The sequence below is a fragment of the Tinamus guttatus genome, unplaced genomic scaffold (genome assembly GCF_059628265.1).
Source record: "Tinamus guttatus ecotype Peru unplaced genomic scaffold, ASM5962826v1 Tinamus_guttatus_pri_ptg000208l, whole genome shotgun sequence".
Lineage (NCBI taxonomy): Eukaryota > Metazoa > Chordata > Aves > Tinamiformes > Tinamidae > Tinamus > Tinamus guttatus.
In genome coordinates, this window is record NW_028288742.1 from 2,758,496 (window position 1) to 2,771,786 (window position 13,291).

Consider the following 13,291-nt stretch of genomic DNA (forward strand, 5'->3'; position numbering starts at 1 on the left):
AGTCCATTATTAACACATTCATTCATTATGTGCAAGGTATTAGTTACCCCATAAATTATTTCTTAAAGTAACTGTATCAGCTTTTACTAATTGAAAAGTTTAATGTCAGGTTCCGCCATTCTGTAGTCTTCAAAGTTGCATCCATATATAAATTAACATACATAAAATACTCCATTAAGTGTAAAAGACTGCACATCAAAATAGTACTTCCATGTTTGCTTTTAAAAGAATAGCCTCTTTCATTTATTTTTACAAATTGAAACTTTATAGGGATATTTACTCCATAACCCAAGATTAATAATGAGATAATTATTAAAAAATATGGTTTGTAACTAAGATCTCTGTACATTTTTTGTACCTTTTTGCAGACTGAGTTAGCTTTATCATCAGGTTTTCGGCACTGAGATATGCAGCCATCAAATATTGCAAAATATGTTTACAGACAAGAATTCATTATTTCAATTAGAGAAACATCTGTATTAATCTAAATATATGAAAATAGTTTGAAACTTGAGCCAAAATTATGTGGGCAATATCCCTTTAAATATGATATGCTATTGTAAGCATCCAACCCTCTATATAGCTAGGATTTTGCTGATAAATTAAAAAAGTGAAACATCTGAGGTGTGATCTAGTTTTATAAACTCAAGAGCAGCTTTCCCAAAGTTTAAGACAAATACAAAAAAATATTGCACAGCTTAAAATACAATTGTTTACATTCTGACTTCAATACAGTACAACTTAACCATGAATATAAGGAATTACCAGTTTGTATTGTGAGCCCAATTATTTGTGCCAGAAAGTCAAACATCATCTATAAAATTTAAATACTAACAAGTTTAAATGTTTACTTATTACAGTATTTCTAAGCAAACTTTTAAAAAGCTTTTGGCCTCACTCGAGGGTCAGCAACTCTTGCAAACCAACATTAAAATTTGAATGATACAGGTAATTCAACCCATTATTCCCTCAAAAAGCTATCAGACAGTAAGCATATTGTGAAGTATACATTTTTATTTAACATTCCTAAAATAAGCTGTATTTACATATTATATAAATGTATGAAGTCTTAATATAAAATAGAAAACTGCATTGACTGAGGAAATCACACTCCATATGGAGTTACTTATTGAAGACCATTTGTTTATGAAATTTTACAATAATTTATATAAATTATCTCTTCCAAATTAGATGATTTTTTTCTTTTTTTTTAAACTAATCCACACAATTTTGATGACTTTACAAACAGTGGTGTACATTACAAACTTAAAAAAAAACAGTTATAGCATCTTCCGGCGCACAACTGGCTTTGGAAAATTAGACAGTCTTTTTTTGTTCTTTCGTAGAGTCTTTTCTGCTGCATCTGTGGTTTCTTTCTGTTTGCTTTGTGTTCCATCCACTGGAGTTCCAAAAGGAGAAATGAAATTAATCTCCACTGGTGGAGGTGACCAAGAGCCTTCTTTTCCTGTTGTTCTGTAAGAAAGCAGAAAGTATCAAGTTGCTTTCATTACCCAAAATATGTATTTATCAGCAAAAATAAGTGGTATTAAAAAAAGCAATGCCCTAGAATGTTATTTATGGGCCTTCTTGTGTATTGAATCAAAGCAGAAAAGCAACACAAATAAGCCTACATTTGTTTTCATAAGTTATCATCTCATTTATTCTTAGTGCTTATTCTCAACAATTTGCAGTTTACAAATTCAGTACCCCAAGCTTTTAAGCAGCAAGCATCTTCACTAAGTAGTTTTCTAAAACAAACCAAAAATCATGCCCAGGAACAAGAACTTTTCTTTATTCAATCCTTACCGGGCTCCTTCCATAAATGAGAAGCTAAAGATTGTAAGAGTGGGGTTTCATAAGATGGAATAAATCAATCTAAGAGGACACCAGCATTGAAAAGGTGAGTAACCTTTCCTGTTCCCTCCCTCCTCTTATGTTTCTGTTAGAAAGCTAACTCTTCAGGTGCAAAAAGTTTCTAGCAGATGGACAGATTAGACTGGCTTGTAAGAAGTGATGCCAGAACCATCCATGGCCAGATGGGGAAGAGGAAGTTAGGCTGCTACCAGCTGAACCATGGCCACAGCAAAGAGATGCAAATAAGTGTTAAAGAATTTCGTACTTGCTTGTTTTCTTCAGTTTCGCTTTTGCAGTTCTGCCTCTCTTCAACTTTTGCTTTCCCACAGGCTCTATGGATTTGGTATCCTCTTCCTCGTTAGCTGGAAGCTCCTACGTTAAGGAACAAAAATGTCTCTCACATCCACAAATTCTCACACTTCCACAGAACACAAATAAATATTTCTTTTATGAAGAAATCATGATAAAGTTCTTATTTCCAAAAGCATTACAATTCCTCTCTGCAAAAATAAATGTTTCATCTCAAATTATAACATTATTTCCAAAATATCAAACTCTGAAATCAAAAAATAATGCACTGTACAAGTTTAAAGAAAGTCACTGGGTCCTTTGCTAAAGGCAACATTTATTGATTCTTAGCTTACATATATAACTGGCTTTAGTAGCTAGTTTTCATGAAGGAACATACTTGTTTAACTGATTAAATTCATACTTCTATTTTTAGAAAAACTTTCAAGGAAAACTGTGAAGTATTAAAAACCATGACTTGAAAAAGATTCAGAACAGAAGTCAGGAATTTGAGAAAACTGGAGTTTTTACTTACTGGTTCTTTCACAATTCGTGAAATACTAGATACATGTTTTCTTCTTGACCTCAAAAGAGGAGGTGAAAAGACAAATTGAGAAGACAAGTCTGGGTCTAAATCCTTTAGCTGTACGGGATCATCTGCTTCTTCATCTAAAAATGACAATGTGTAGTTAATGTGCATGCACATTATAAAGAACAATGAAGCTACGTTACAGTTAATATTCAACTTCCTACATTTCCTAAAATAAAGGGTCAGATCAGGTTCCTAAACACTCAACATAAAGGCATGTACAGTTCCCTAGGAACAGCCTCTTGGAATCCATCATTTTATAACAAATTGTGATATAAGAATAAAGGAGTGCAGTGAACCTACCTGTATGTACTTAATAAAGGTATTTATAAGGTCAAGAGGCATCAACTGCGTTTACATCTTTTGAAATTTTTAATGACATTATCCAATATAAAAAGTCCTATGTGTATTAACTTTACAAGCCAAACATAAGCCAGCAAAAGATGCAGCTCATTTTAAGATAAAATCAGAACAAAATCTGGTAGCATGTCTCCTTTAATTTTCTACTAGGGCAAAAAGGAGGGCAATCCTATATTAAGCAATCTCTCTCTAATATTTTGGAATTTGATGACTACTAAGGTCATGATAAAATTCAGATTAAATTTCACTTTACACAAAACTTTTCATCCTCTTTGCTTTTTTTCCTACCATAACAAGCCTACCAGTCAAGAAGACTTTAGAAAAAAAAAAGGAATTTCATTTCAGATTTTCATTTTTGCAGTTACATTCTTTACAGTACAAAATGCATATTCATGTCTTGTTTAGTTGACAAGACTACAACACCTCCTATTCTACGTAAGAAAATACTGCACCTACCTTTTAATTTCTTTGACACCTTTGTAACAGGAGGAGAGAAAAAGAAGGACTCGCTTTCCTCTACAGAGGGTTTCTGATGTGTGTCAGTTTTGCGGGATCTGGTTCTTGTAATACGAGTGCTACGATCTGTTAAAGTTCTTGATGTTTCATCATGTCCTGATTTACTTATATCTGCAAGCAGCAAGGGACTGCCAGCAGGTCCCTGGGAGAAGGTTTCTTCCACCGTGCTCTCCTCCACTATCAACGGCAGGCGACTCTTTCTACCCCGACGCCCTGTCTTTACTGCAGTCTTGGGTGTAGTTGGTTCCTCACCTGACCGTGCAGGGGTTCCCTCAAGACTATCTGCTTTTTCTGACCTAGCAAGGGTAGCTCTTGTTGATCTTCGGGGAGTATGAACGATCTGTACTTTCTCATCTGAATGTGTGTCTTCCTGAGTAGAGGCAGATTCTGCATCTGCTGAGAGATTGTGAGCTCCTCTCCGAGCACTTCTTCGGGGAGTGACGGGAAGTTTCAGCTCTGTTTGAGGAAGTGATGATTTAGACAGATCAAGCTCAGAATTTTCTGAGACTTCCAATGAACTCTTTCTTCTTCTGCCTCTTTTCCTTGGCACAGGTAAGAGGAGTTGCTCACTAGGCTGCATCTCTTGATCGGTGACAGTATTTTCAGTAAGTTGTAAACTAATGCTTTTTGGTTTTCTTCCACTTCTACTAGGACTGACTGCCATTTTTGCCTTATGATCAGTGCCAATCTGGACCGCTTCTTGATCTACTGCAGCTTTTCTTCCTCTAGTCCTTTTAGGAGTAGAAGCAAGAAAGCTATTTTCAGCAAGAGAAATTTCCTCATTGGTCTCTTCCAAAAGCTCAGATACAGCTTCCTTTCCTCTCCTTAATCCTCTTCTTGGAGTAACAGATATGGACTGTGTGCTAATGGACAGTGCTTGCCCATCAGAACAGCTGCTTTCTGCTTTCTCTGCATTATTCTGTTTAGGCTTCCTACCTCTTCTAGGAGTAACATGGACCACAGGTGTTTGCTCATCTTGAACCTTTTCTTCTGTTTGAACATTAGGAGCCTCAGAAGTTTCTTTAGTTCGCCTAGTACTTCTCCGAGGGGACAGTCCCAACAGAACTGGCTCATCTGCTCTTAGCAGGTGCTGATCGTCTGTTGATGGAATCATCATTCTTCTACTCAGTTGCCCCCTTGCACGGGTTCTCGGAGTGACCACATACTCTACTTGGTGCATGTTGGACTCATCTTCTGCTTTTGACTTCTGGAATCTAGTCATCTTTTTACCTATGCTTTCATGAATAGACTGTTCTACAACTTCAGATGTAAACTCTTTGCTTCTTGTGTCTTTGATTACATCCAATAAATTCTCGGCAATAGCTACCTTGATGGGTTCGGGCACATACGGAAGCGACTCTGCAATATTTTGAGATTCCTGATCACTAGTTACAGTCGACACTGAGTTCGTAACATGTTCGTGGTTTTCGGTATTTCCCAAACTGTTCATTGGTTTTTCCTCTGCTGTTGTACTGGCTGGTTTAGAAATGTCTGCTACTATAGGGTCTCCCTTCTCCTCTTCACCTTCTTCTCCTTCCAATACTAGTGTAAAATTACTCTGAGCTATAAACATTTCTCCATCTCCCTCAGCTGCATCACATTCATCATCTTTATTATCAGGCAAATCACAAGCAAACTGTTGTTCTATAGCAGCATAGTTATACTGAAGCTTAAGACTGCCTGCCGAATGTGGTTCGCTGCATGGAGATATTTCAGATGTTTCTTCTGAAATTTGTGCCTTAACTCCACTGTCTTCAATAACCTGAAATTAAAAAGTGTCAGTTAATTTATCATTAATCACAACAAATGTCATACTCAGATAAATGGAACTGAAGACAGTGAAACACTGCTTTTCCTTTTAGATCACCAATGAATATAAAATTAAAAATTCACAATGTAATCCCTCCTATAGATACAACTCCTGCATTTAAGGAGCTGAGAACAGAATATTCAGTGCATGCAATGCTCTGTTTGTGATAATATTTTATAGTTTCCTGTATTGGGTGATTATTCTTCACTCCTAAATCCATATGAAATTTTCCAAGTTATTTTGCTCAAATTATTTTGAAAAAAAAGTACTATCTCTTACTTATTTCAAGACTAAGCTCTTGACTCAAATAGGTCAAGACAATTCAGTCAAAGCATTAAAATCTTTGCTCAAACCTTTAAGATTCAGTGCTAGTCAACTACAGAAGAAAGGAGCCATCTAACAGTAGTCTCCACAGGATGTGCTTATATTTTGGCTCCTGTATATCTTGTTAAAAGTTGCTACAGCATCGTATTGTAGAAACATATCACACTTCAAAACTTAATAAGTACTCTATCTAAACTTCCCTTTCATGCTTACACATCTACAAACCATTAGGTAGTTTGCCCTAAATTCTAAGGGGGAAGACATGCCAAAGAGACAATTACATATATGTCAATAAGATACAGTTGTAACAAAAACCTTTATGACCCATGAATGACTTCAGAAGATTGGAGCCTGTTTCATGCACTGCTCCCTTTCTAACTATCAAAAATTTACTCTCATGACTTGTGCATTCCCAAGACTATAATGACCTCTATGGTGTTCTCCCAAATTTTAAAGCCGAGAATAGCTAAAGGAGTGACTGCCTGTTTGTTCTTTAATTTGAATTATGTTAATGAGAAGCATTTTCAGTTATTTAAAATAAATAAATATCAATCTATTCATGTTAAGCTTGTAGTTTCAGTTTGTAGTTTCACTCTCCCTAGCTATTACTAATTCCTGTAAGTATAATTCTACAAGGAATTTTGACAGTCTACTCTGCATTGCACCCAAGGGCATCCACACTGAATCGGAGTAGCTCATCAGCGCCAGGTCTATAAATAGAGGCTAAGCCAATAAGAAAAATCTAGAATGTAGCCTTTCCACAACTCTGCAGAATTCCACTTTTCAGTCCTAGTGAATCACTTTTTAAAACACATATGCAACATAAGTCAGCATGTTAAAACATGAGTTATTACAAGACGACTGTTTGCAAGAATAGTTGGAGTATCTTGAGAATGAGTTCATTACTGGAAATTCTTATTTATGCAAAAAAGGAATAAATAAAAAAGGACACAAGCACCTAAGTCATTAAAATGAGTTAAGCTTCCCACAGCAAATGGTGTTCCGTATCCAAACACTGCACTTCTCAACCTTTCTTTCTTGGTGTCTTTAGCATAAAAAAAAATGCTCAAATAAGAAATACATGTTTAAGTTTTACTAAGCCAAATGAATGCACAGTTATTTAAACCAAAGGTGTTTTTTGTACTATTTCAGTTCTCAAAGACCTAGGTTTTAACAAGTTCTCTTCTGTGTGGTACATACAAGAGACACACAGAAGACAAATGTGTCCACTGTTGTGTAGTTAACTAAATAAAGAAATTCAGATGTTTTGGTATGACTGCTAACTCTGTTAAGTGCTATAGAAAATGGAAGAAAAATTTACTTACATTGATTTCCTCGGTTTTAAGAAGGTTATTAGAAGCAGGTATTTCTTCTTGTGGGAAGGAAACATTCTCTTCAACTTCTGCTTGTAGGTTACATTCTTCAGATAAATCCACATTCTTTCCTTCAAGGTGTTTTTCTGAATGAGTACTGACCACATCCTCACTGTCAAGGATACTTATCACAGCTGAAAAAGATTTATGTCATTTTAATATCAACTTTGTATTGTTTACACCAGTTAAGTAACAAATACTTTGTAGGTATGCTCCTTAAAATTACAGGACTGTGGCTATATCTGAGTATCGCTCAAGGATAAACAGGTTGTCACAGCCTGAGCTCACAACCTTCTAAGAACTTCTCAGCATGCCAGATAAAGGTCAGAAATGCATATTATGAGAAAGGAGAAAACCAAGCTACCTAGTCTATTCTAAAATATTTAAAGATTTATTTCTGTGGATCGGTGTTAAATATTTCAGTTTCTTTTCTAGCAAACAACTCGGGCCTACTGTATTACTGAAATTGTGAAATATGCTGCGCACTACTGTTGCTGTAGACAAATAAAGACAGTACAGTTCTCAATCCTACCAACATATATTAGGCTTTCTCCCAAAACTAGAAGTTAAACATCTCTCTGGTACACGTCCCACAACAGCAACAACAACAACGGAAATGAAAAATCAGTGTGAAGTTCATAGACAAGAAGACCTACCTACCACAAAAGGTAGCTGAAAAGGCACACCGATGATTAGCTTTTTTTCAGACCCTAAACACTGAAGATGCATCATCATTTAAAGTGATACATTCAAGCAGCAGTCCTATAGCACACACGTTGGGAGTGGTATACAAGGTAAGAAAAACACTGACCTCTCCCCTTTTAACAACTTTAAAACTTTTTCTCTGTACCTTGAATCACGAAGAGGAACATTCACTAACAAGACTTTCTTAAGGAACATATTTGCCCTAAAATTTGCTGAAAGTTAGCAGCCATACATTAGTTCTACTCAATATGATACACACTTGTTCAGCAATATGGCAAACTATCCATTTAATCTTAGGAGTTCTGCTACCTTAAAGTCAGGCAACACCTCCGACATATGGTACATACATTCACTGTCTTCCTCCAGGGATTCAGCGACCTGTGGATTTGCTGCAATTGGTATGCCTTTTTCTTCGATAGAGGAGGATGCTCTGGACTCCTGGTGGTTCGTTTCACTTTATAAATGGAAAAATTCAATTTAAAGCATCATAACAAACTCCATATAGGTTGACAAAAATATTCTCTCACTGTTGAATCTTAAGTCTCTAAGCAATTGATAAAGAAAAACTGGAATTTCCAACATAACTACACTCAACTTGGGGCTCATTTTATTCAATGATTTAAGTACCTCACATTCTCCCCAGCTTTGTAACACTGGTTTCTTAATTACAGAGCTGTATTATATACTTTTTGTTCTGTAGAAAGAATGCAAATACCATAAGGGAAATTTAGAACAAAGAACGAAAGTTCCTATCAGTACAAATTACCATTGACAATTAAGGGTTATTTCATTACTCATATTTCCTCTTCATCACTATGCATTTGTAGATTTTAAATTATCTGGTGAGAAAATAGATAAATGACCCTTCTACAAATAAATGCTTAAGTGTCCTCACAAAAGAATAGGAGTTAAATGTACAGAATACTGCCAGAAAGAATTCATATCCCCATATAAAACCTTTTGGGTCGCAGGAATCTCAATTACAAATTTAGCTACATCATTTTCAGACAGAAGTGGGTCCGAAATTCACTGTTTGGCTTAGTAAGACTCAATCTGTAACAAATTTACATGGCCTAGTGAGTGAAGTCTTCATCGCTGTACTTTGAGGTCTGCAGCTATTTGAGAAAAATATGACAGATATGACAGCTGGTCTACTCAAAATACATTTATGCAAAATGAATTATGTTTACAGACAGGATGAAAGAGGAAAACCATTAATGTAATATAAAGGAAACAACCAATGCCAGGTGAAAAAACATACTTCTTAAACACAAGAAAGCCAACAGTTACATACTCGTGCAAAGTCAAAAACAGGAGTATTTTATAAACTTACCTTTCACTTGCTGTCCAACAGGTAGTAGCCTCAGCAGCTTTAGGCATTAATTTACCATCCTCTGGAAGGGCAGGAGATTTGGTATCTGATTCTTCCAAAAATACTAGAAAAACAGGACAGGTGAGTGACTTCCCTGTTTAGTTATGATCAATTTATGACTTTTAATGAACCTCTTTGCCATTTCATCTAGATACTGATGTAAATAGCACACTGATGTGATGTAATGAAATAATGGTGCTAAGACTTCAAATGCACAAGAAGTCTGAATCCAGCAAAACAAGAACAGTCTGCAACATATTTCTAGGCAAGAAAACAAGACCACCACTGTTATTTTGTTTACAACCTAAAATTCAGTATGTTACTGACCAAATATATAAAACTTAGGAGTATATGCTTCTGGTCTTGAAATTCGGTAGTAAGTATTCTTATTTCTCCAGCTGAGGTGCTCATAGGACTATGAGCTAGACAGCTCAACTGGCCCAAATAGTAATTCAGCTCTAACTCCAAGCAAAACAGATTTGGGAAGAGGCTGCATAAAATGCGAAACCAGCAGAATAACAGAACACAGCTGGAGCCAGCAGATGACATACAAATTCATTTTCCAAAAGGCAATTATTTAACTGAGCAGTAAGAAGTGCAAATGCCCACAAGAAACACTAATCAAAATCATCACACATTCATAAAGACCAAGATACCTGAAAAAGGATTCAAAATAAAATGTTGTTTTCAATCAAAAGTGCCTAACGCACTTATGAACACTCATCAGTGTTCATAACTGTGGCACTCAAAGGCACCTTTAGAAGACATCTGAAAAAATAATTTTAAAGCTTAGGTTATCACATGATGAAACACACCAGCTTGTTTCCTTAGGTCTGATGAATCAGATTGCTCCAGCTGGAAAGGTTTGTCTTCAGCCACTTCATTATCTTCTTCCTTCTCTGATTCTTGAAAATCGTCATCTTCTTCAGTGGAGGAATTAGCTGGTTTAGAAGCTATAAAGATGACATCATCTTCAAAATCACCAGGTGATTTTGCATCGTGATACTCCAAGGTAGTTTGGTCTGACCTGACAGAAAGGCTACTATTTTCTTTGCTGACTTCCATCTTTTGCAAACCATTTCCAGCTATACTTTCTGAAGACTCTTCCACTTCAGCATGATCATCCTCAGGATTGCTGAGAGTGAACAGACTTGTTTTATCTCTGCCTTTAGACCAAGCATCCTCCACCACATGATGATGCTCAGATGAAGCTCTGGATTGCTTTTTATCTTCTGCTACCTTTATTAAAAAAAAACAAAAACTGAAAATCAATAACGTGTGCCAATTTTACTAAGGCAAGAAAAAAGCAAATGAAAACATGCTATAATATGTAGGGTGGTTTTTTTGTTTGTTTGTTTGTTTTTTAAAGAAGTTTCATCTTAAGCAAGCTACCTGACTTTTCATAATGGCACTAACTTTTTTTTCAGCTGAGCATAACAGTTAATTACAGTTTTGAATGCTTAGCGAATTTCCACAACCTGGGAGAAATAAACTGAACTTAGTCTCATTAGTGATTATTTACAGCCTCGCCTTCAGGCACTTTCACTACTATGTTTCCAAAAAGAGGGAACTTTGCATAAAAGTGTATAAAAGCACTTCCCAAATCTTTTGTTTCCTCTTGCTTCCTCTTTTAACTTGTGTGCACTATTAAAATATTTCAACTTGCTCTATGCTGTAGCATGAAAGAAATAAATTAAATCTGAAGAGACCCCACGGTAAGTAAGGAATTTATATAGCAGAAGGAACCGACCATTATAAGTCAGTAGTTCTTAGTCGGTCTTTTAAAAGGTTATAAAAGACAGAATATAAAGACAATTTGTTGGGACGTATAGGAAAAGCTCATATATGCAGATATTAGTATGTGCCCTCATTATTTCTGCAGCCCCATTCTTCTCAAAAAGAAGGGAAGAAGAAAGAAAAGGAAAATGTGAGAGGAGAAGTCAACTTTCAGGGGGAAAAATCCCTTGTGCAAGGCAGGAATCAGAACTGGGAGGTTTAAGGTTGGGGAACAAACAATACAACTTAACAGTAGGCGTCTAGTTTTACAATAAAGTAGCCACAGCCTCACAAGCAGGGAGACTGAAAATAAACGAAGATCATGACTTCTGTTGCTTTCAAACACACGCAACTCACAAGGCTAAGAAAAATGTTATTTGAAAGAAACTGGCTCAATCTACATTCTTACCTTTCCTAGCAGACTACCATGTGATGAGATATGGCATGAAACTGAACTAGCTATTGAGAACAGTCAAAGCTCCTAAAAACACTTGAACAACAGTACTGTCAAGGTCACCCATATTTATTACATACAGGCTCCTATAACACCACATGTTTGCAGATCTACCATAACCATTTCTGACCAAAGTCAAAGTAGCTAATTTTCCAATTTGCCATTCCAATCCTCAAAACAGGGAGTTTTAACACAGATTTTTTTTCAGTTTTTAGTAACATTTAAACCAAACAGTGCAAAAAGCCTTCTGCTGTAAACATCACTTGGTTGCACCCCAGCTTACCCCAGGAGTCCATTTTGTATTTGAGCTCTCTTCCATGAATGTAATTCTAAGTTCCTTTGCTCGTAGAGGAGGAGTAACTGATCGACCTGGAGATGCAGATGGGGTTGCTAGAGGTGTGGTACGAAGGCTGGATCTCAGAATGGACTGAGGAGTAAACCCAGGAAAAGCAGAAGTAGATGTCGCCAAAATTTTAGCTCTCTAAGGAGGGAAAAAAAAAAAAAAAAAAAAAAAAAAAAAGAACACAACTGATTTAGAAGCAATTAAACCTTTAAAACTGAAGACTTCACTTGTCAAAAGTCTTAGTTTCAACTGCAAATTGGATTCATATTATCAAAGAGGACAAAACTTAGACTCTACACTGCGCTCTTTTTCAAACAATGCCAAAATCCTAATGATATAACCTGTTCATTCTGCTTTATTTGCTAACATTTTTAATGCAAACATAAACAAGTTATTTTAAAAACTCATTTCCTCAAGAAAACAGTATCATGTCATGTAATCTCCCATCCCAGTAATTTCTGCATTGCTTTTCTAAAAGGTATACATGCACACATCAATTAAAAACACTGCTGCATGAACGGCAATCAAAAAAGCAACAGTGAGAGTTTAATTTTCCATAAATCAAGTGGCATCTTTATTGTACTAAATTAAGTGATATTTTGTGCTGTAAAAATACCAACCTATCTTCATCCAAAAGTGTCCAGATCCTCTTATTTCAGCTCAAAAAAATGTTTTATATATATGAAAGGCATTAAAAGACAGATAATGAAGATAGCTTATTAACACAGGCATTATTTCACTAAAGAAAAAACAAAAAAAACAACAGGAAAAACACACATACATTCTTGACTCTAGGCATCTGAGTCAAACTGTATTTGAGCTATTAAATACCTAATGATTAATTTACAAATTACTTCTTTAAATGTCTGAGTATGCCGAAAAGCCCTATTTTAACATACTTTATTCCATTTCTATTAACAAGTCTATGCCAGGAAGCTACTGAACAATATGTGTACTGCAATTAAATTAGAAGTTCAATTTAAATGTTCCTCTTCAAGACCATTTTCAATATACTACTTCCAAAAGAATTATACACAAACAAACCACAGCATATTGAAAATGTGTAATAATCTGAAACCTGTATAACAATAAACACTGTGTTTTTGATTTAGTCAGAAAATTTATTTTTTTGTTTAAATACAAACCTTAACCACAAGAGGAGTCTCTAGGAGATTTAACTCTGATGCTCTTGAAACTCGCTTTTGCGAGCTGCAGCCACGTGACTGCAGTGGGCTGGACGTCATGTATGAAGTAGAAGCTCTGCACGGTGACTGCCAGTTGTTATCCTGTGCTGGAGAATATGAAGGAACAGGACGAACCACCAACTCCAGCAATCTATCAAAATACATGATTTAAAAATCAACAACAATTTAAAAAACAAACAAAAAAACAACAACAAAAAATCAAAAAAAAAAAGCTGGGTTCAAAACAGCTAATACATAGCAAAAATACTGAATGAAGAAAATATAGGTGAAGACAGATTAATATGACCTCACTGCAGGGGTGATGCATGAACAGGAGGCATTT

General features: G+C 35.7%; 1 protein-coding gene across 1 annotated transcript in view; it reads right to left on the bottom strand.

Annotated features, from left to right (window-relative positions):
- Nucleotides 1-81: 81 nt before the first annotated feature.
- Nucleotides 82-13,291, bottom strand: part of AHCTF1 (AT-hook containing transcription factor 1) — a 46,630-nt gene continuing 33,420 nt past the window's right edge. The window contains exons 27-36 of the mRNA XM_088524167.1: nt 12,910-13,099; nt 11,705-11,902; nt 10,007-10,430; nt 9,153-9,255; nt 8,167-8,273; nt 7,067-7,248; nt 3,548-5,369; nt 2,678-2,811; nt 2,120-2,226; nt 82-1,473 (exon numbers count right to left, since the gene is read on the bottom strand). Coding sequence (XP_088380293.1) covers nt 1,281-1,473; nt 2,120-2,226; nt 2,678-2,811; nt 3,548-5,369; nt 7,067-7,248; nt 8,167-8,273; nt 9,153-9,255; nt 10,007-10,430; nt 11,705-11,902; nt 12,910-13,099 — 3,460 coding nt within the window. The 3' untranslated portion in view covers nt 82-1,280. The remainder of the gene's footprint in view (nt 1,474-2,119; nt 2,227-2,677; nt 2,812-3,547; nt 5,370-7,066; nt 7,249-8,166; nt 8,274-9,152; nt 9,256-10,006; nt 10,431-11,704; nt 11,903-12,909; nt 13,100-13,291) is intronic.